The sequence below is a fragment of the Enhydra lutris genome, unplaced genomic scaffold (assembly GCF_002288905.1).
Source record: "Enhydra lutris kenyoni isolate GAN:26980312 unplaced genomic scaffold, ASM228890v2 scaffoldscaffold21, whole genome shotgun sequence".
NCBI lineage: Eukaryota > Metazoa > Chordata > Mammalia > Carnivora > Mustelidae > Enhydra > Enhydra lutris.
Genome location: NW_019154105.1, coordinates 30034801 through 30055460, shown reverse-complemented (window position 1 = coordinate 30055460; position 20660 = coordinate 30034801). Strand labels below are relative to the sequence as shown.

Sequence of the window (20660 nt, the reverse complement as noted above, 5' to 3'; positions counted from 1 at the left end):
GATTGTGTTCTGGAAAGTGAGAAAAAGGAAAATCATTGAAGACTGTTGAGCAAAAGAATTGCATAATGAAATTTAAAAAATAAAAATCTGGCAATATAGAAAATAGGATAGGGCTTTGCACATGCAAGTGTTTTGCTGGGGAGGGGGGGTGGAGAGAGGGGGGCAGTAATGGACAGCATATTATTTACTGGCTGAGTAGGTAACCTGACTGAGTGATATGAACTAAATGAGATCTCTACCTCCTCCCTTTAGAAGACTTAGTTTTAACTGCTATCGTCAATTCAATTTATATTTCAATTTCAGTCATCAGTTCCAGCCTGGGTTCACCAGAACAGCAATTTTTAAAGGAGAAGATAGAAATCCACATTTTTTTATTGGAAATGTCCTGATTTCTAAATGCCTTAAGTTATTTTTTTTAAACCAAAAAACAAACCAATCCATTGGTTGTTATCTACGTATTAAAGGATGGCAGAATTAGAGCCAGGAGACTGGAAAAAAGTAAGGGGAATTTGAAAAACCTTTTTCAATGGATTTTTAGCCCTTGTAGATTGACAAATATGAACTCCATTATGAACCACAAGATGAAAAGCAACTTCAGGTGATAAAATTATGAATTTAGTTTCTGGAAGTGTAAGAAATTCATATGTGAAAGGATACAGTTCATCATTAATTTGTCATCTATTCAACAGGTATGACGATTACTAACCTACCTCCTACACGTGGTACTGGGGCTAGAACCAGAGACAAGAAGTCACAGAGCTCTGCCTGTAGAGATCTTAGATCCCTGCAGATGAAACACAGAGTTACAAAACACTACACTCATGTTATGCCAAATGTAGTAATGGATGATGTGTTCCACAGAAACGTACGTGTGCACACACACACACTAAAAGGCATCTAGAAAGTAGTGACATCTGAGCTAGAAACTTAAGAAAGGATAACCCATGTCCTCAATAGAAGCAAAAGCCTCTGTAAAGGCTAACAAAAGCCAAATGCACTATAAAAATAAAAACTGAGACAAGGTGAGTTGATCTAAACCATTCGGTGAAAGGTAATGATTTGTAGCAAGAAATGAGTAGAGAAAAGTGAGAAGAGGCCAGAGTCTGGAGAGACTACCTTAAGTGGCCTGGACTTGCTCCTGAAAGCTGTGGGTGGTCAGAGAAGGGAGTTCATATGGTCAATAACAAGCAAATCCACGTCAGAGAACAGCTTCAGGACCAGAGATATTCTACATATGGGTCAATATTTGAGGATAAGGAACTGAATGAGATTGTTCTGAGAAAATCATTAAGGTGATAAGCGGTAAGTGTTGAAAGTACAGGGGGCGCCTGGGTGGCTCAGTGCGTTAAGCCTCTGCCTTCAGCTCAGGTCATGGTCTCAGGGTCCTGGGATGGAGCCCTGCACGGGGCTCTCTGCTCAGCGGGGAGCCTGCTTCCCCCTTTCTCTCTCTGCCTGCCTCTCTGTCTGCTTGTGATCTCTCTCTCTGTCAAATAAATAAATAAAATCTTTAAAAAAAAAAAAAGAAAGAAAGAAAGTACAGAAGCTGCGGGGGCGGGGGGGGATATTTAAGAAAAGAGAAGATGAAGAGAAACCAAAGAATGAGATAGATAAAGAAGAGGGGGAAAGACCAAGACCCAGCGAACAGGAGTGAGTTTCAAGAGCGGGTAGATCTATAATATCAAGCAGAGTGGAGAAGTCACAGAGGGTAGGCTTTGAACAGATGCTGCCGTTCATATCACCTATACAGAGAGTAGAGAGCAATGTTTAGGAACATAAACGCTGATTTTGGTCCATATAGTTTTGTACATTTATCACCACCTCACTGTACCAATCACTTCCTAATCAAACCTTACGCAGCTTTAAGAGAAGCTCTTAATTGAAATTCTCATGCAATGGAACTACCTAGTTTTGTACAAACTCCTAATTGCTGGCGGTGGGAAGACCAAACAGCCTTTGTACGTTCCTTGGCAGGCCAGACTTCAGAGGGTTAGTCGCCTTATTCTGCTTGCTCGTATTCAAGCCCACACTCTGCCTATTTCTCCACAATGAAGAAAAAATTGCTTTTAGATTTCTTTCCAAGAACCTTATTTTCTACTCTATTTGCTTTGAAACACGCCACAAAAGATGAGAGAAATTTTAGATGGAAGGGACATCGCAGGTCTTAGCTACAGTCTCCTCCTCTTCATGTTTTAGAAACTGAGGCACTGAGATGTTAACTGGCTTGCTCAAGGTCATAGAGTTTTTATAAAAATAAAGGGGTTTTTCATATATAAATGGTGGTTTTCATGCTTTTATACACTGCCTTGCCATCACAGCCTCCCCGATCATAGCAAAAGCCTTTTCCCTCTTAGTGTCTTTTAAAATTAAAATAGAATCAGTTATTTAAGAATTTAGGTTCCTCCAGGATTATAATCTGGTCTCTGGCAGGCACTCAAATACAAACTATGTATAATACGTTTTAAAGGAAATCACATTTTTCATCTGTCCAAAAAGAAAATTTTGAAGCATCTTAAATAGAAAATCCGACAAGAAGAGAGCTCTATTATTTTTCTACCCTGGAGATTACACACATGACAAAATTTTATTTACCACAATACTATATTTAAGGATTAAATTTATTTTTATAATCAATTATTTATACTACCTTAGTTTACAACCTTCACATCAATATTATTTTTGCCACAACTAGTAAGAGCTGCTAATCCCAACACATTTTAATCAAGCAGAGTTCAAATACCACCGTAGAATTGTCAGAGATCAGTTGTTTTCAATTAAACAGGAATATGTTCTTATTTACAGAATATGGTAGAATTATAGTGTGCTGATAACTAAAGAAATTATACTTAATAATATGCAGCATAGTCGCAGGAATTAATGGTCAAACTAATATATACTAGCAATGTTGTAAAAGCATGTCATAAAGAATAAATTTGTCTATGATTTGTTCTGATAAAATGAGGTTTATTACCACAACCTTTAGGAAGAGAAATTATGGGGTCCCTGGGTGGTTCAGTCCTTAAGCATCTGCTTCCAGCTCAGGTCATGATCCCAGGGTCCTGGGATCCATTGATTGATCTGGCTCCCTGCTCAGTGGGAAGCCTGCTTCTCCCTCTCCAATTCCTCCTGCTTGTGTTCCCTCTCTGGCTGTCTCTCTCTCTGTCAAATAAATAAATAAAATCTTAAAAAAAAAGAAAAGAAATAGAAATGATGAATTCCTAATTGATTGTCATAGTAAACCATGACTAATAGTGGTAGTAGTAGTAGTAGTAGTAGTTAATAATAATAACAACAACAGCAGCAGCATTTACTGAGCAAAGAATTTCTCCATTGCATTATATTTTTTACAGAGGCCTCTAAAGCTTGTATAATATGGTAGCCTTAGCTAAGTTTACCTCCTGGCTATTCAAAAGCGTACTCCAAGGACCAGCAACATTGATATCACCTGGGGGCTTCTTACAAAGGCAGCATCCTGAGCTCCAGACTCACAGACAGCATCAAAATCTACATTTTGACACTTATCACTAACCAGGGTTATTCATATGCAAATTAAAATTTTAAGTACTTCAGATGAATCAACTAACCATTGGAACTAATGTTTTCCATTTTACAGAGCAGGAAATTGAGGCACAAAGAGATTAAGTAATTTTTCTATTAGCATCAGTAGATGTGACTGGCATTGCTAAGAACTTACAGAATATCAAACGCATCTTCCTTCTAATAGATCTCTAATTTTCCCAGATGCTCTCCTAAGTTTGAAATTGCTACAGAGATAAATGTGGAAATCAGCTGCAAGAGCTGGGAAGGTTTATTTTTCTAATAAAAGGAACAAACAGAGCTAGTGCCATCCCTTCCTTTTATTCCGGCCTTTACCATGGACAGGATAGCTGGAGCTGCAGCAGCCATGTTGGGATGGTGAGGTGACAGCAGGACAGAAGCTAATGCTAAGGAAGAGGAAGTGGAAAAACAAAAAGTCTGGGTTCCTTAAGTTTTGGATGCCATCACTTAAAAGCTTAGTCTTCATGTGAAGCCACCTACCTACAGACCTTTTTTTTTCCTTTTTTTGCAAGAAAAACTGACTCCCAGTGAAGTCACTGTCAATGGGTTTTTCTGTTAGTTTCTGACAAACACATCCCTAACAGATATAGGCTATGATAAATATTCTTTTACCTACGTTTTATCGTTTTATTCCAATGCTTGCTCCCTCCTACATTTCCAAATGGCACCAAAATTGCACTATAAAAAGCCACTTGGCATTACTGTATCTTCTTCTAATGTCTTCAAACAGAAGTGGGTAAAGTGTGAGACCACCCTCTCAGACCAAGTGGATAAAATTATAGAAATGACAGATGACAACACAGTTCCCTAAAAGGAAAGGATCTGAAGAGACATCTGCTTTCCGTCCCACTAACTTTCATATCCACTCACTTAAACATGCACCTGCCCACTTTCCTTATCTGCTGATAGGTTTGGCTTAACCTCCCAGCTGTTCCAAAGCAGGAACTGCAGCTGCTCTATGCACCTGGTGGCAATCAGATGTCTGAGAGTATGCCTATATTAGAAGCTGCCACCAAAAATGACAAAGTCTAGATCGGGCGTGGCAGCAAAGGAGAGCGACAAAGGCAGCAGCAGTGTAACAAGCGGAACTCCATCTAAATGTATGTATCTCTAAGTCAGCAGCTGGGTCCCATGGGACTTTCATCAGCCCCCTATTTCACAGATAATAATGTAAATCCTAAATGACCCACCCTGCCCACTGAAGTTATGAGTCATACCATCAGTTTGGTGGTAGTGAAAAAAAACACCTTCAAGAGCCCTTCAGATTATCTGGGAACCTTGAAAGAAGGGAAGTTGAAAAGAATTCTGCTACAGAAATACTCTCACTACTTTATCTTCCTGGTCCTTTAAGAATTCAGACACTATGACTCGATTTTGTATGTTTTAAGAATAATGGGTCATTTTTTTACATTTAATCTATTTTAAATGCCGACATGCTTTAATATAAGCACTACTAATCATGTGGTTCTATATATAGTTTCTTGTTAGTTATCTTTGATCCTGCAATTCTGTTATCATTATTAAGGCAGAAGCTACTCAAGACGATGAAAGGATACTTAGCTTTAATTTTTAGTTATCAAGGGACTTACTGTTCTCCCAGGAATGCTCCAATGATGATTTCCTTTAAAATGGCTCTACATTCACTCCCGTTCCTTTATGACATTTTCATCACCTCAAGTCACCTCACTTCCTTTCTTAAGGGTCTTTAGTTTCTCTTCCTCCTGTATCTGTTGGATGATTCTTATGCCATTCTACAAAGCACAGTCATCAGCCTCACATCTTTTTTTTTTTTTTTGCTTCAGTGATTATCCTCTTACATGCCCTAGATAACTAATTAAATCTACCCTACCATATTCCCCTCTACCCGACCTGAACACCAGCGATTCCATTTTCTTTTAATTAAGCCTTCCTCTCTCTTGGTATCCAAACTTTAATCTTCCATGTAAACCCGGCTGGCATTTTATCCCACTGTTTTCTTTCTTGAGAAACTGGAGTGTTTATGTAATCGTGGTAACAAAAATGAATTTGTTCCATTTACCCTAATTTTCTGACTATGGCTGATTTGCTTAATTTTATTGTAAAGGCTTCTGAAGAGTTCATATAATTGAATACATTTGGACTCTCCAACCCAAATATCTAAATAGTAACTCAGCATCTTCTGCTTCTAAAGCTAAAATCTTCTTATGAGTAATTAGAGGTAAAGTGGACCTCTCCCTTTTTTATTTTTTATTTCTTCATCCTTTTCCAAAAGCCCCCCATGACATTCCTCTTTCTCTCCAAATCACTCCTCCATTTCAAGTCCAGAGATCTTTTCTGTCCAGGAAAGCTTGTAACACATACCATTCTAAAAGCCCCAATCCTTTTACCTTTTTAATAAAAGCCAAATGTCTCCCTAATACTTACTGAAATGCTGTAGGTATCCCCATGAAACATCATCTAAATACAGGTTTGGGAATGTTATGAAAAAACATTTATAATTCTTATCCTCTCTTCAACTTTCTTTAATCCTGTGACATAACTCTACTCTTCTATTCAGACACCAAATCCAATTGTACTCCTCATTATATCATATCCTGAAATATCCCTGAAATCTGTTACAATTTACTAACCATCTCCAGAAAATAGCTGAAATAGCAGTATCTTCTTTTTGACATACATTTTTCCTGTGGGTACTATATCAGAAAAAGAGCCATACGTTTTCTTTTATTGTGTTTTAAATCAAATTAACAATCCCCTAACTAAACACATCCTCCAAGAATATTGAGATATGTTTAAGGAGAAAGAATGTCAGCATACATGCTCCTGGAACAATCTTTAGGCTACATTTGGCATTCATTCCCAGGAAAAAAACAAACAAACAAACAAACAAACAAAAAAAACAGGAAAAAAAAAAAAAAAAAAACCTAGCATCCTAAATGGCTAATAAAGACACTTTCTAAAATGATGCTTTTAGGACAGTATACTTTTTTTTTTAATTTTATGTGAATACTTTTGTTTTAACATGTTTTAAGCATTGAAATAATAATATTGAAATAAATAAGAAGACACCTAAGAAAGATAAAATAAAAAGTGACATCATAGCTTATGTCAAACTAAGATGGAGATGGACTCATATTTCTATGCAGTTTTTGCAATTTTTTGAAAAAGTATAATAAAAACATACAAAGATATCAAAACTACTATTTAATCAAAGTTTCTTAAAATGCAAAAAACTATGGAGAATTTGAGGTATTTACATCTCATCATAAGTGATATTCCTAATATGATGAACTTCTATATAAAGTATGTTTAGATTTAAACATTAATTTTATTCTTATACATTATTTTTAAATGATAAGATCTGTACCCCAAGGGATGAGGTATTTCAAGTTACAAACAAGTTTTCAGTGTTCTGTATGGTGTTAAGACCATTAAAAATTCAAAATAAATAAACTTAATACTCATTACATTACATATCACGTGATTTATTTATTTTATTTCACAAGGAATGTCTTGTTATTATTTAACTCATCTCCAGCTCAAAAGAAATTAAAATAAGGCAAAAATAATTTTCTTTAAAAAGAGAACTGAGAAATGTCTAGAAGTTTTAACTGGAATTAACACTTACCTTCCTACCTCTGAGAATGCTACTCTTAACGTAAATGCCTTTAACACAACAACCTTCTGCTAAACACCCAAAAAGACATGCTCTCTGGATGTTATATTCCTCTACAGATAAAATTCTCAGCCTGACAGTAAATATATCCAAAATCACTCTTCCCACTATGAGAAAAAATAATCAATAATGTTCAATAAAGAAAACACAGGGTGGTTATATGGTATTTTTAATTAAGGAGGGAAAGAAAAAAAAAAAAGCAATGTCTAGGTCACTTGAAAGCCAGAAAGAACTAAAATATGGTGTGATATGAATTTCTGCAAAGTCCGGGTCTTAGTCATTAAAATATTTTCAGAATTTAAAATAAGACTCAGCAAAAAGTTGGCCCTTAATAAGAAATAGTTGAATACACGAACCATGATTATAGATACAGAACTTGGCCAACTCCAGTTATGTGGTACAAGAAAAATGAATTCTTCTCTAAACTTCAAGAGCATGTTCTTATAATGGAACACATGTTGCATTATTTCAAGTTATTTTGAGAATCATAATGTATCTATCTTATCTGTCCTCTGAGGGACTTCAACCACCAGAAACCAATATTGCATCCTGTATATCTTTATATCCTGCAGAATGTCTGACACATCATAAGCCTTCAATAGACATGTGTTAAGAAACAGAATACGAGAATAATTTAATTTGACTCTTTCCCTGTTAACACAGTGAAAAGTAATGAATTGCTGACTGGCCAAGCTGTTCACTTGGCCATCTCCACTACCAATACAGATTTCTACAATATGATTGAACTGTAGCAATCAAAAAATAACACTGAAACAAATGGATCCGTCATGCCTATGGTCCAATTTATCCACTGTGTTAAGGAGGTAAAAAGAGAAACGCCGATTGCACCTGAGCTTAAACGCTAGGGAGAAAACACAGTGAGTGAGGCATGCTTGTGCCTGAAAAAGCAAAAATAATAATCCCTCAGAATATGACTGAGGGCAATGCTTTTCTAGAAGCAGTGGTTGAGAGAAAAAAAAAAAAAAAAGCTAACCAAGTATGTTTTAAGGTGAAAACAAAGCATTAGCATTGGTTTATGAAAACATGAGTAGTATTCTCTTGGTCATGCCTTTCAGTGATGTCATCTTGAATTCTACTGGAGAGATGCTGTTTGTGAAGAAAGTGTCACCATCTACTCTAATGCATACCCTTGCTGCCATGTATGCAGTCTGCCTTTCCCATAAAATAAATCACAAGCTATGTACCTAGTTCAAATAGCAAACCGAGAAAGAATTCTGCAAAACTACCTCAAGCTAAAGAGCCTGTCTTAATGCCGTTCTCTGATGGGCAGTGAACAAGCAACACAGCGTTAGGGTGTGCAGAAATGCTAGGACATGCTTTAGTCTTGCCTCAAAATATTAAAAAGAATCCAGAAAACTGTACCTAACGTTACCATGCTTCTAGCTTAAGCTAGCACGCGCTGGGATGAAGTCCATATTATTTCAAGAAGAGAGAGAGAAATACAACAGGCCCCAGACAAAACTAAAGGAACTGATTTTTGGAGGTCAGACCCAGAGTCTCTAGCCTCCCCTTTCTGCCTTTTACCTTTTGTGCCTCCCACAAAGTAATTTTAAATAGACAGGAAGTGACAAAAGATAATGACCCTTGACACTTTTATCAAAAGCACTTCTGCACACCCATGTGAAATCTCCGCAACTTACTTGCATTTTCTCACTCGTGAAATAATCAGATGCAGCTTTCCCTGTGATCTTTAGGCAAACTCAAATGGGTGGAGAACATGGTGGCCAGGAGCATAAAAAGGCTCTGAAATCTTCGTTTGCCAACTACAGCTTATTCTAAAGGTTATCCTACACCAGACACTGTAGGGAACCCCAGAAGGCTGAGTCAGGAAGGAATGGGAGATATTCTCATCTGCCTCAGGCCTCTCTGGGAACATCAGCCCCAACTGCAGCTGCTGAAAGAGAAGCAGAATGCCAAACGTCACAGCTTTACAGAGAAGGGGAGGCCGTAGACCTGGAGTTGACTCTGCCTCTATCTGAGACCAGAACTTCTTAACATTCAATCTCTCTTTTCCTGTTCATCTTGCCACACACTTTTTCTCTTCCCTCCTTCCAATTCTATGTAGAGATTTCACACTATTCTTCCTGTTTTCTTTCAGTCCCAATGTCTCCCTCACCTGTCACCTCGAAACACACTATCAAGCATTGGACCCATACCCCGTGGCTGCAAGACCCAGTTTTTGACATTCACATATCTAGCCCAATCCCAGGGAAGGTTGATGGACACACTTTCGGTTTTATGTCGCTAAAATCACTATTAATATCACATAGTAAGGTTTAATTCTGTAACTAGATCTTTTCTCCTACAGGCTAATTTAACTACCATGAACTGACGACGCCACATTATTACGTCATGGTAATAATTACAAAGAGCGACACATATGTCATACTTCTTTTGTGACCGGCTTTGTTTCCAGAGATTCTGTACATATAAAAAGGGGTGTCCACAAAATGATACTGACTGCCTAAGGAATATACAACCTCTCCTTTCTTTGAAACGGGGTTATGTGGAGGCCCCTGGGTCGTGCAGTCAGTTAAGCATCCTCTTGGTCTCAGCTCAGGTCATAATCTCAAGGGTCCTGAGATCAAGCCCCGAGTCAGGCTCCCCGCTCAGCATGGACTCTGCTTAAAGTTCTTTCTCTCCCTCTCCCTCTGCCCCTCCTCCATGCTCCTTCTTTCTCTTTCCCTCTATTTCAAATAAATAAGTAAATTTAAAAAAAAAAAATAAAACTGGGTTATGTGTACTACAAATTTATCATTTTTTAAGATATCAAAGCTTTTACACATGAAGTGAAACACTGGGTGGTACTTTCTACTGCATTTTATTGCTACTGCATTTAATAGCTATAGCATTAACACTTACATATATGGAGTTCCTACTCTGCTTGCCATACACTATCCAAAGGATTTAGATGTCCCCCCCAAAAAAAAAATTTAAATCCCCAGAAAACCAATAAGTCACATATTTTTACTCTCATTTTACAAATAAAGAAACCAAAGCAAGGAGAAATTGAGTAGCATGATGAAAGTTTTGTAGATATCATATGGCGGCAGCAGAATTCAAACCCAAAGGGGATGGTATCCAGAGGCCCTGATCTCAAGCATTACTTTATAAAGTAATATGATGTTATTTTGAGGTCAGAATTCCCCTTAGGTTGTGGAAGAGATCAGATTTTTCTATATTAATTTATCCCACTGAATAGCCTATGTTTTATTTTTATAAATTTGAGAGTTGTGCAATTCATAGAAACATGTTGTCATCCATCTCTCTACAGACTGAAGGTAAACATCTAAGAGCAAAGTTGGAAACTGACCCTCAGACCTTAAGCCTATGATCTGACATCATATTTTTCATGGTTTGAAGCATAAAGTTTCTTCAAGGTTTCAGAGTATAAAACAAGAGCATGGAAGGGAAAAAAAATCTATCTGGACAACCTCCTCAAAACAGCTTTTCCAAATGTAGTTAAGCATGGTACTCAATCTAGATTTTCCAGATTGAATCTATAATTTAGATACCAAGCCTTGTCATTTCTAATAGTTGTCACTGTTGAGCATTGTGGATGTTAGCTGTCATAAATGTATGAGGCCTGTCTACACATTCGTTTTTCCAATGACCCCATAAAATTGGTCCAAAAAACAAATGCTGCTCTTTTTATTCAGTTAATAATTTGAAAGCCTCCTAAGGAATATAAAAACCCATGTGTGGTCTCCAAGTTGTTAGCTCTAATGACTAAAATGAAGACAAGAGGAAAAATTAATTCAGTTATTAGTTCTAGCTAATCTAAATGCATGGTCTTGGTAGATAACATATCAGGACAAGCCCATCTCAGGTTTCCAGGCTCACCAAGAAGGAAGCCTACCAAATGCACAAGACCTACCAGTATTTTCCTGGCATGTTTTCAAAGGGCACTACCTCCTAAGATGTTCTTCTGGAAGAATTTTCTTCATATTCCTGACAATACTAACACTTATCAATTGCATGTTCCATTATGCTTTCTCAAGAATTTTAATTTACTTTAACCTCATGATATCCTTGTGAAATATAAATAGAATAAGTAGATCCTCTCCTGCCACTTCACAGATGAGTAAATTAAGTCACAGATAGGATAAATGAATCACCCCAAATCACACAGTTCAAGGCAGAATCACAGCTAACATTAAGTCAGGATTTGAGTAACTGGTGTAATAATAGCTCTAATTCACCAAGATGTCAGCCTAAAATACGCTGATGCTAACAGTGGAAGGCCAGTGTTTTAATTAAATGATAACTGCTCCACTGATTAAAGGATCAGGTTAAGTTCTATAGTCAACTCTTTTCATGATAGTACAGTAAAAATAAAATAAAATAATATAAAGGAATAAATTGTAATTCAATCCAGAAAGATCTGGGAGCTTACTATTGCAAGGTACTATTCTAGATGCTTGGGATAAACGATGCATCAGTCAATCGAGCAACAAAACAGACACCAATCCCTGACTTCAATGAGCCTACATTCTAGCAAAAAAGAGACACAAGTAAGCAATCGACATAATAGTGATAAAGAAATAAATTATCTTAGATATTAAAGGATACTAAGTACTAAGAAAAAAAAGAAAAAAATGAAACTGTGTAAGTGGGATCAGAATTATTAAGAGGCAGATAGATTATAGTATTTACCTGGTTGGTCAAGGTAGGCCTCATTGAGAAGGTGAGGTCAAATGACACCCAGGGAAGAGGGAACAGCCCAGAAAAAAGCCCTAAGGAGTATCCTGGTGCATTCAAAGAACAGAAAGGAAGCCAATGTGACTGCAGCAGTGTTAGCAAGAAGGTGGGTTATGTGAGGTGAGGTCAAAGAATAAGGAGACAGACCATGCAGGGCCTTGGAGACCACCACAAGGAGCATGATTTTTATTCTGAATGAAGTAGGAATGATTGCAGAATTTTGAGCAGTTGAGTGGCATGATGTTAACTTAAATTTTAAAGAGACACTATTATTAATCATAAAATATCTTAAAATTTTATCACTCAGTGTATTGTATAATCCTTCTCATATATATGAATCTCAATTTGTCATCCTCCTTTCAAGATAAAATATGATTATTGCCATTTTCCCAAAGAAAATACCAAGGGTGAGAATGCCTGAGTAACTTGGCTACGGATAAAATCTAGTAGTGGTAGAGCCAGGTGAAAAGAACAATTTTTCTTTTTCTTCTTTTTTTTTTTAAAGATTTTATTTATTTGACAGAGAGAGAGATCACAAGTAGGCAGAGAGGCAGGCAGAGAGAGAGAGGAGGAGGAAGCAGGCTCCCCACTGAGCAGAGAGCCCGATGCGGGGCTCGATCCCAGGACCCTGAGATCACGACCTGAGCCGAAGGCTTTAACCCACTGAGCCACCCAGGCACCCCCCAAAAAACAATTTTTCTAACTCAGAGTCCAAAACTGATTGCTCTTTTCTACATACTCATTTACATTAAAGTTATAAAGGAAAGAAAATAATAATTGAGATTAAATTATCCAGATTTTTCATCAACAGAGATGTTCAGCTTGATATATTAAAATGGGATCAAATGTATTTTTTCCTTCTTTTTAATTTCTGGGACATAATGAGGCAAGTAATTTCCTTGGGCTTTCTATTTGAAATGACATATGAACACGTAGGCTAAGATTTTGGGATGCAGAAGTAATCATAATTATTTAAATTTACAACAGTACATTGAGAAAGTTTTTGAAAGTCTTCTAGGTATCGTTATTTATTAGCTCTCTACTATATGCCAGTCTCTGTTCTAAGTTCTTTGTATATATTATAGTATTTCATATTCATCAAATGTTTTAAGAATAGTAGGAGTCATCACACTTTATAGGTGACAGCTGTGGACGCAGAGAGGCTGACTATTTAAAGGTCCTATGACTGCTGGGTACCAGAGCTGGGATTTTACCTCAATCTCCGAAACCTAAAGTTAGGTAGGTCTTCGCTAAGACACACTACTATCCAGCAGCATGATGCCTGACACATCACCTCAACAATTCTAACTAAAAGGTCAGCTAAATATGAATAGCCCCATTTTTCAGATGATTAACTGGTCCTAGAAAAGTTAAGCAACCAATCAACATTTATTTGATAGCCCCAATATGCAAATTGATACGTAGCTGCTGAGAGCACAGAAGATTTATGATACAATATCTTGCCTCAACGAGTTTACAATCTTGTTAAGGTAACAAGGGACACACAAAAAGATAATAAATAATCCAAGCTAGCACATAACAAGTTCCAAATGAGATACAGAGCCAACAACCGCTGGAGAAATTCAACAGAGAGAAAATTGAATCTGGGTGCTTCAATTCAGTTAAGAAAGATCTTTACTAGAGGACCAGGGTTGAGGTGGTCTTTATAGAAAAAGAAAGGTTTCGATCAGAGAGGATGAGAAAAATACTTCCAATGAGAGGAAATAATTGGACCCAAGGCCGAGGGAGCAGATAGGAATAGATTATCAAGAGAAAGTGAACAAATGCGATTGAAGTACAGGATGAAAGAGAGACAAAATAGAAACGAAGTCCGGGAAATAGAACGGAGAAAACCTCGACTGGAAAATTAGGACTCAAAGGGAAGAGGGAGGAACTCGATTTTTACTGAATCGCTACTACGTGGCACCAGTTTCATGCATACTTTTTGTTTCTATAATCCTCTCAACAACCCTATAACGCAGAAAGGTAGATATATGATGACCGCTTTAAATGAAAGGAAACAGAAATTATCTGGCCAAGACACAGCTTTGTGTGTGGATGGAAGTGAAATTCCACCTAGATTTATCTGCCTCCAAGGCCTGTATTCCTTCTTCTATTCCTGCCACCTACTGAAAGCAAAGAGCCATTGAAGGTACATTGAAGGTACATGAAGGTACATGAAGGTACATTGAAGGTACATGATCAAGAAGAGAGAGGGGTATGTGGAAAGCATTGTAAGAATAAAAGAAAACAGGGTCGCCTGGGTGGCTCAGTGGGTTAAAGCCTCTGCCTTAGGCTCAGGTCATGATCCCAGGGTCCTGGGATCGAGCCCCGCATCGGGCTCTCTACTCCACGCAGAGCTTGTTTTCTCCTCTCTTCTCTGCCTGCCTCTCTGCCTACTTGTGATCTCTGTCTGTTAAATAAATAAATAAATAAAATCTTCAAAAAAAAAAAAGAATAAAAGAAAACTAATCTGATTGGGAAATATTAACAAGTGTACAATATCAGAGAAGGAATGGGGAAGGAAGACACGAAACCAGAAGAGCCATTTAACCCAAATAATAGAGTGACAAGGGTCCATATTTGAGTGGTGACAATGGAAGTAAAAAGGAATGCAGGAGATATCACAAAAGAAATATGAGCGCTAACTAGCAAGACCCACGTCCTGAAACAGGCAGATTCTACCCCTCCTGGCCCCACACCCACAGTGTAGATATTTCTTCTAAAAACTCACAGATACAGAACCCAAGGTCTACCTCAAATATTAAGGTTTTTGACAGTATATTATTTATTTTAAGAAATAAAATCTATGATTTAGGAAAAATATCTGCCTTACGGCAATCTACCTCTTAAACCACCATCATGAATTATGACAGATGTGTACTGGGCATACTTCTACCATGTAAGTGTGGCAATAGCTCATTGTCATATGCTAACATTGAGTGTGATTCCTTATATTCATACTCTTTAGAAATATTAATTACTAAAGAAATATTATTTTTCTTTTAGTTTTTCCTTTCAGAAAACTAAGTGTGTATTAAACAATTGACTTTGCTCTGAATGATACAATGGGCCATATTTCTGAGTATTACTGCTCCCTGTACTTCTTTTAAAGTGAGAGATAACTCTCAGGGATTCTAGTAAAAACAGCATTAAATGGCATATTATTTAGCAAGTTGGGTCTTTTCTGACTTTTTCGGACTCCTGGACTCTCCAAACTATACAATGGCAAATATACATAGCATTAACCACCACCTACATTTTTCAAAGAAAGTATTTACATAAACGTCTAGGCATTTAGTCAATGCACATCTTTATCAGCAATTTCATATTATGAAATTTCCAGTAATAGCCTAACTATATAAATCTTTGATTAGTATCAATTGTTCAACTATTTTTTCTTAATTTTTAATAAATGGTTAAACTAAACATCCAAATAAGTATAACATACATGTGATAAATGTGTGTATGGAGATATATAGGTCCTGTTATAATTGATGAGTAATAATATTTTGATTCAGAATCCTTTAGGAATTATACATCTACTTTGCCTTCACCTAATCTCCTTACCTAGCTAAGGATAATTAGAGGATAATTAAAATTTAACACATTAAAAAAACTAACATTTTAGCCAAGGCTAATTCTTCATAGATAAAGACAGATTTTCTTTTCTGAGTTGAAAATCAGTATTTAAATTTGAAATCAAACTATGTCACAGTCCAATAAATATACGCGTACAGCTAATATATAGCTAAAATGTCTTTGAAATTTTCAAGAATGCCAAACCAGTGCTACATTTTAGAAATATCATATGTATGTGTAAAGAAATATCATCATAAAATCCTAAATTGTGTATTTGCTGAAATCAAGCCAGATGTGTTTTTTAATGTTTCTTAATTCTTCTTACGTATACTGCTGTGAAAATAGGCATCTGTAAAATATGAAGATACTATACAAGCACAGCTTCCCAGTACTGTTTCATTTAAATGTACTTTAAGTTTGAAAAACTTAGCTATTAGAAATAAACTAATTTAAGAACTTTTCATGCAGGAAGTCTGGACTCTATATGACTTTAGGCATTCTTAAAAAATATGTTAAATACCTTGTATGTGCATAAAAGGATTCCCAGATAATATTTACTTCATATAACTTACTACTATTTACGATTCTTAATACATGCATTCATATATAAAATGTATTAGAATATGAACTTTACCCCTGACATTTAAAAGCATTATTTTGTGAAAGTTTAAAAAAAGTAAAACTACTTTTACCTCCCAGTCCTGGTCTAAGCCGATTATCGTAACCATCCAGAAGTCTGTCTAGAATTCTTGTAAAGATGGTAATGTTATTTTTAGCCTCATCTTCTTGGATGTTAGCCAGCACCAACCTAAACAGATAATTTTACAAACTGATATATATACATACACACACACATTCACATATACATATGTGTGTTGTACAAGTGTCAACATGCTTTTCTTGCTTGGTTTGAATTTTAAGTCTCTCTAAGTTATTAGGGTCACCCCTTTTCTCCTTTTATCACTTCTACAAATACCAGCATACCTGTGGAGGAGATAAACGTGCTGTTGAAAATGGACACTAAATACTAGATTATCAGAAAGTTTGATGTCAAAATTATTTTAGGTTTCTACCACTTAGCATTCGGTGTAGAATATTCATGTTTTTTTCTAAAAGTCATCCCCTAGAATATGACTGTAGATGACTACATCCAGACACTATTAGTACTATTATTCTGCATTAAGAAAGGTACAATAACCAAAATGATTCCTAAAATAATACTTCAGTGCTCTGAATATTAATTGGAAAATAAATCACCTCCTCGGAGGCAGAAAATTTCTCTATCTTCCTCATAAATGCCTTTTTTTTTTTTTCCCTTTATGTCATTTTTCTCTTTTAAACCAAGATTACTTTCTTACTTTGGGTATACCTCCACCCAATGGCCAAGTGCAATATAGACATCAGGGAAACTCCACTGGCTGTATTCCAGGCTTCTCGGTAGCCAGGCGGTGGAGGTGGGCTCTGAAAGGAACAGGAACACACACACACATGGCTGCAGAGAGCCTTGGAGGAGTACCCCTCCTGACTGGTCTCTGAGGAGAGCGACAGGGATTGCCTAAAAATTAAAATGCCTCGCTACTTTTGTGTGTGTGTGTGACAAATTTGCGGAAAGAACAAATGGTCTTAAAATATCGCCAGAAAAGGGTTAGAAACAGTGATTTTCTCCATTATTTCTCCATCAGAAAGCCAGAGACCTGATTTTGTGACATCCAGCAATTTGGTGCAGAAGCAACTGAATGCATAAAACAGAATGTCCCTTTTCACTGCCATTTTTCCCCCCCTAGAATGATTCAGAGATTTAAATTACTGGCCCAAAAAAAGAATCATTTATATAATAGAATAAAATACTGGCATGAGCATTACTGGTCAAATATAGAACAGAAAACTAGTAGAGGGAAATATGGTTAAGCACTGAGGATCTTCAATGATTATTAACTGGCCATGGTGTGTTCACTCCTTTCAAATCAAAGATTATACGTAATTGCATTCAAGGTGTAGTGTATAAAATATCACTGACAGAGTCCATTTGCATTTAAATCACTACTTAGCTAGTAAATAAAAATAGTCATGATACATTAAAAAAATTGGTAACCAACTTCAAACAAATATTGTCTTGAGGGCAGAGAAAACATTAGAACACTGGTATAAAGGTAAACATTTAAAAATTATGTAAGGAAATTAGTTCACCAAAACTCCAGCATCAAAAGTTTCTATATTACCTTAAGCTAATTTTAAAACCAATAATTACATTAATCATAAAGTTCCACATAGAGGTTTTCAATGAAAAGTGTTATTTGATCACATGTCATATTCTTTTTCTAAATTCAATATTAAGATGTTAAATGAGGAGCTATTTTCCAATTAAAAACAAGCCTTATGAAGAGATTTCATCTTAATTCTGGAAATTTTCATACTTTGACAATTACTTGGACAGGAAAATGAAAAATTAAAAAGGAAATAAATATAATAAAGACATTATTTTTTAAAGGAATGGTTACATGAACATTCTTATAACTCTTACATTTCAAGTCCTCTGATATTTTGAAAATCATATCCTAAATTTAGACAGTAAATAAAAAATACTCAGTGATGATAAAAATCAGAAAGAATATATTTAAGATGATGTTATTGAAAGCAATAAAAATTAATGTCATGTTTGTAGAACATAAGCAAAACAAAATTAGTTACATGTTTAAAATAAGTACTGTTTATGGCAGTAACCATTTTAGAAATAAAAGATCTCTAAATCAATAATATGAGGAGTTGATTAATAAATCAAGCTTTTGTTTTATTGTGATTGTGAAGTTGTATACTACCTCCACCTAGAGGTTAAAAACTCACACATCCTTTGGGTTTTCTATGTTGACCAAAAGAGTCAAGACCATTAAAAAAAAGGTGAAAGAAAGAAGAAAAGAAAGAAGGAAGAAAAAATAAATTAACTAATCAAATCATTTTAGCTTGTGCTTTTCCGTTTGGCTTAAAGAAAAACTGTTGGCTATTTTACTGAATCTTGGTGTTATTATAACTTAACCACTTCAATTCCTTGCAAGAAAATGCAATTCAAAAGATGTCTTTTTTTTTTTTTGCAGATTTTCTTTTCTTTTTAAGAAAATGTTTCTGATCACTTTCATATTGTATCACTAAAAACAAGAAGCAGTGAACTTTTTACAGCCTCTGCCACTCCATAGTTCAATTTCCTGATACAACCTTTTTTCATTGGAATTGACTCTTCAAAATACTTCAGCTTCTCAAAGGCTACCTCAGCACTGATAGCATTCAAGAAACACACCGTTTACCCTGAATTCAAAAAGTGGAATACAATAAATAAATGTCTCACCTGGCTGGGTCCCACACCAAGAAAACAAGAAGGAGCAACTGCACGTTGTAGCTATTTAATTTCGTCTTCATTGCCGCTCTTTGTAAAGCCATGGAAGAAAAATAAAATACACTTAAAATGACATTCAGTTCCACCATCCAAATAGCCCCAAAGAATGTCAATTAAACTGAGAATTGGAGTTAAGGCTATAGAATTATTCCAACGGAGCAAGTGTAGGGTGTGATGATAGGGGGTGAGAGCGGAGGGGGTGGGGGGGTTGTCTTGTCTTTTTCTCTTTCTTTCTTTCTTTCTTTCTTTCTTTCTTTCTTTCTTTCTTTCTTTCTTTTTCTTTTTTTTCCTCTCTTGACAGCCAGATGACCAAATAATCAGACTTTGCTCTGCCAGGAACTTCCCCAGCCCCATCGTCAGCAAACTGTTTTGTGCTCACACACACGTAATAACAACACGCGGGACCCTGAACTGACATAAGAGCTACAGAAAAGAATGGGTCAGAGGGGAGAGTGCAAAGGGGGAGGAGAGATGGGTACTTGGTGCCACAACCTCCGCTGCCAAGACCACCCTCGCAACCCCAGCGGGAAAAGCCAGGGGCGGCCAGCCCACTTTTTCCATTATTCTTTTCATCACAGTGTGCTGCGGTCCTCACGTCTTCCCTTCTTCCCTCCCTCTAAAATAATATAAAAGAAAAGAAAAGAACCTCTCTTCCTGCCCCGGCACAGTTTGCCCAAGACCACGTCTTGGAAGCGGCCGGGTTGGGATCAACCGCTGCGAAACGACGCGTTTGACAGCTGTTCGGAGCCGAGGACCACAGCCGGGGCAGGGGCGCGAGGCTCCCGGATTCAGCCGCGGCCGATAAGCAGCGGCGAGCTCAGTGTGCAAAGTTGAAGACTGCAACAGAGCTAGGCTAACGCGTTGCCTGCCTGCCGGCCGCGCAACCGTGCGCCTCGGCTCTTACTGTAGTTGCAGATAAGCTTCTGGTGAGGAGTATCGAAATTATGTTTTATAAAATGTGCCGGGAAGGAGTAGGAGACCTGACCCTCCCCGGTTTCAGGGAGCATGGGAGAGTGGGGCGGGGGAGACGAGGCATGCCCCGGAGGCAAAGGCAAACGGGAGGGGGTCCCTACTGGGACTGACGTGTGCGACCTTACCTGAAACAGCAAGCAGAATCGCGTATTTTCTTCCCTGTGCCCTGATCTGAGCAGATTGGAAACTTGAGGGAGAGCGAGAGAGAGCGCGAGTGAGAGCGACTGCAGCAGCCGAGCGAGTGGGGAGCGATGGGCTGGTGGCAGCCGGAGGGGAGCGCGGAGAGCGGCGGCCGCCGTGCGAGGAGTAGATGGAGGCACAGGCGTCCGTAGTGGCGCTGATGGGCGGAGGAGGAGGAAGAGGAGGAGGGGAAGCGTTGGCAGGAGCGGGCGGGGTGGGGGGACGCGAGCCGAGGCGCGGTGCGCGCAGGCTGTGGCGGGCACGAGCCCCACGCCTGGAGGAGGAGGAGCCAGGCCCGGGAGGAGGGCTAACGAGGTTCCCGGGAACGCAGGGACCCCCACACCCGCCCGGATCCGGGGTAACAACCCGCCCCGCGTCGGGCACCTGCAGCGGCACAGCCCCCGGCAGCGGCACGCTCCCCGGCGCGCCCCGAGCGCTGCTCCCCGCGCCCACGCCCCGCCGGAGGAGCGGAGCCCACGCGCCGCCCCGGACTGCTCCCCGCGGCCACCCGCCGGGGCTCCCCCCGAGGACCCGAGGTTCCTGGGGCGGGGTGGGGGGCGGGGAGCTGCCAGTGGGTGTTGGTGCGGAGTCGGGAACACAGAGTGTATG

General features: G+C 38.1%; 1 protein-coding gene across 1 annotated transcript in view; it reads right to left on the bottom strand.

The window, feature by feature from the left end:
- Positions 1 to 20078, bottom strand: part of LOC111149113 (gamma-aminobutyric acid type A receptor alpha2 subunit) — a 121110-nt gene extending 101032 nt beyond the window's left edge. The window contains exons 1-3 of the mRNA XM_022506033.1: positions 19997 to 20078; positions 18852 to 18929; positions 16207 to 16322 (exon numbers count right to left, since the gene is read on the bottom strand). Of these exons, the coding sequence (XP_022361741.1) occupies positions 16207 to 16322; positions 18852 to 18922 (187 nt within the window). The 5' untranslated portion in view covers positions 18923 to 18929; positions 19997 to 20078. The remainder of the gene's footprint in view (positions 1 to 16206; positions 16323 to 18851; positions 18930 to 19996) is intronic.
- Between the last annotated feature and the right edge of the window lie 582 nt (positions 20079 to 20660).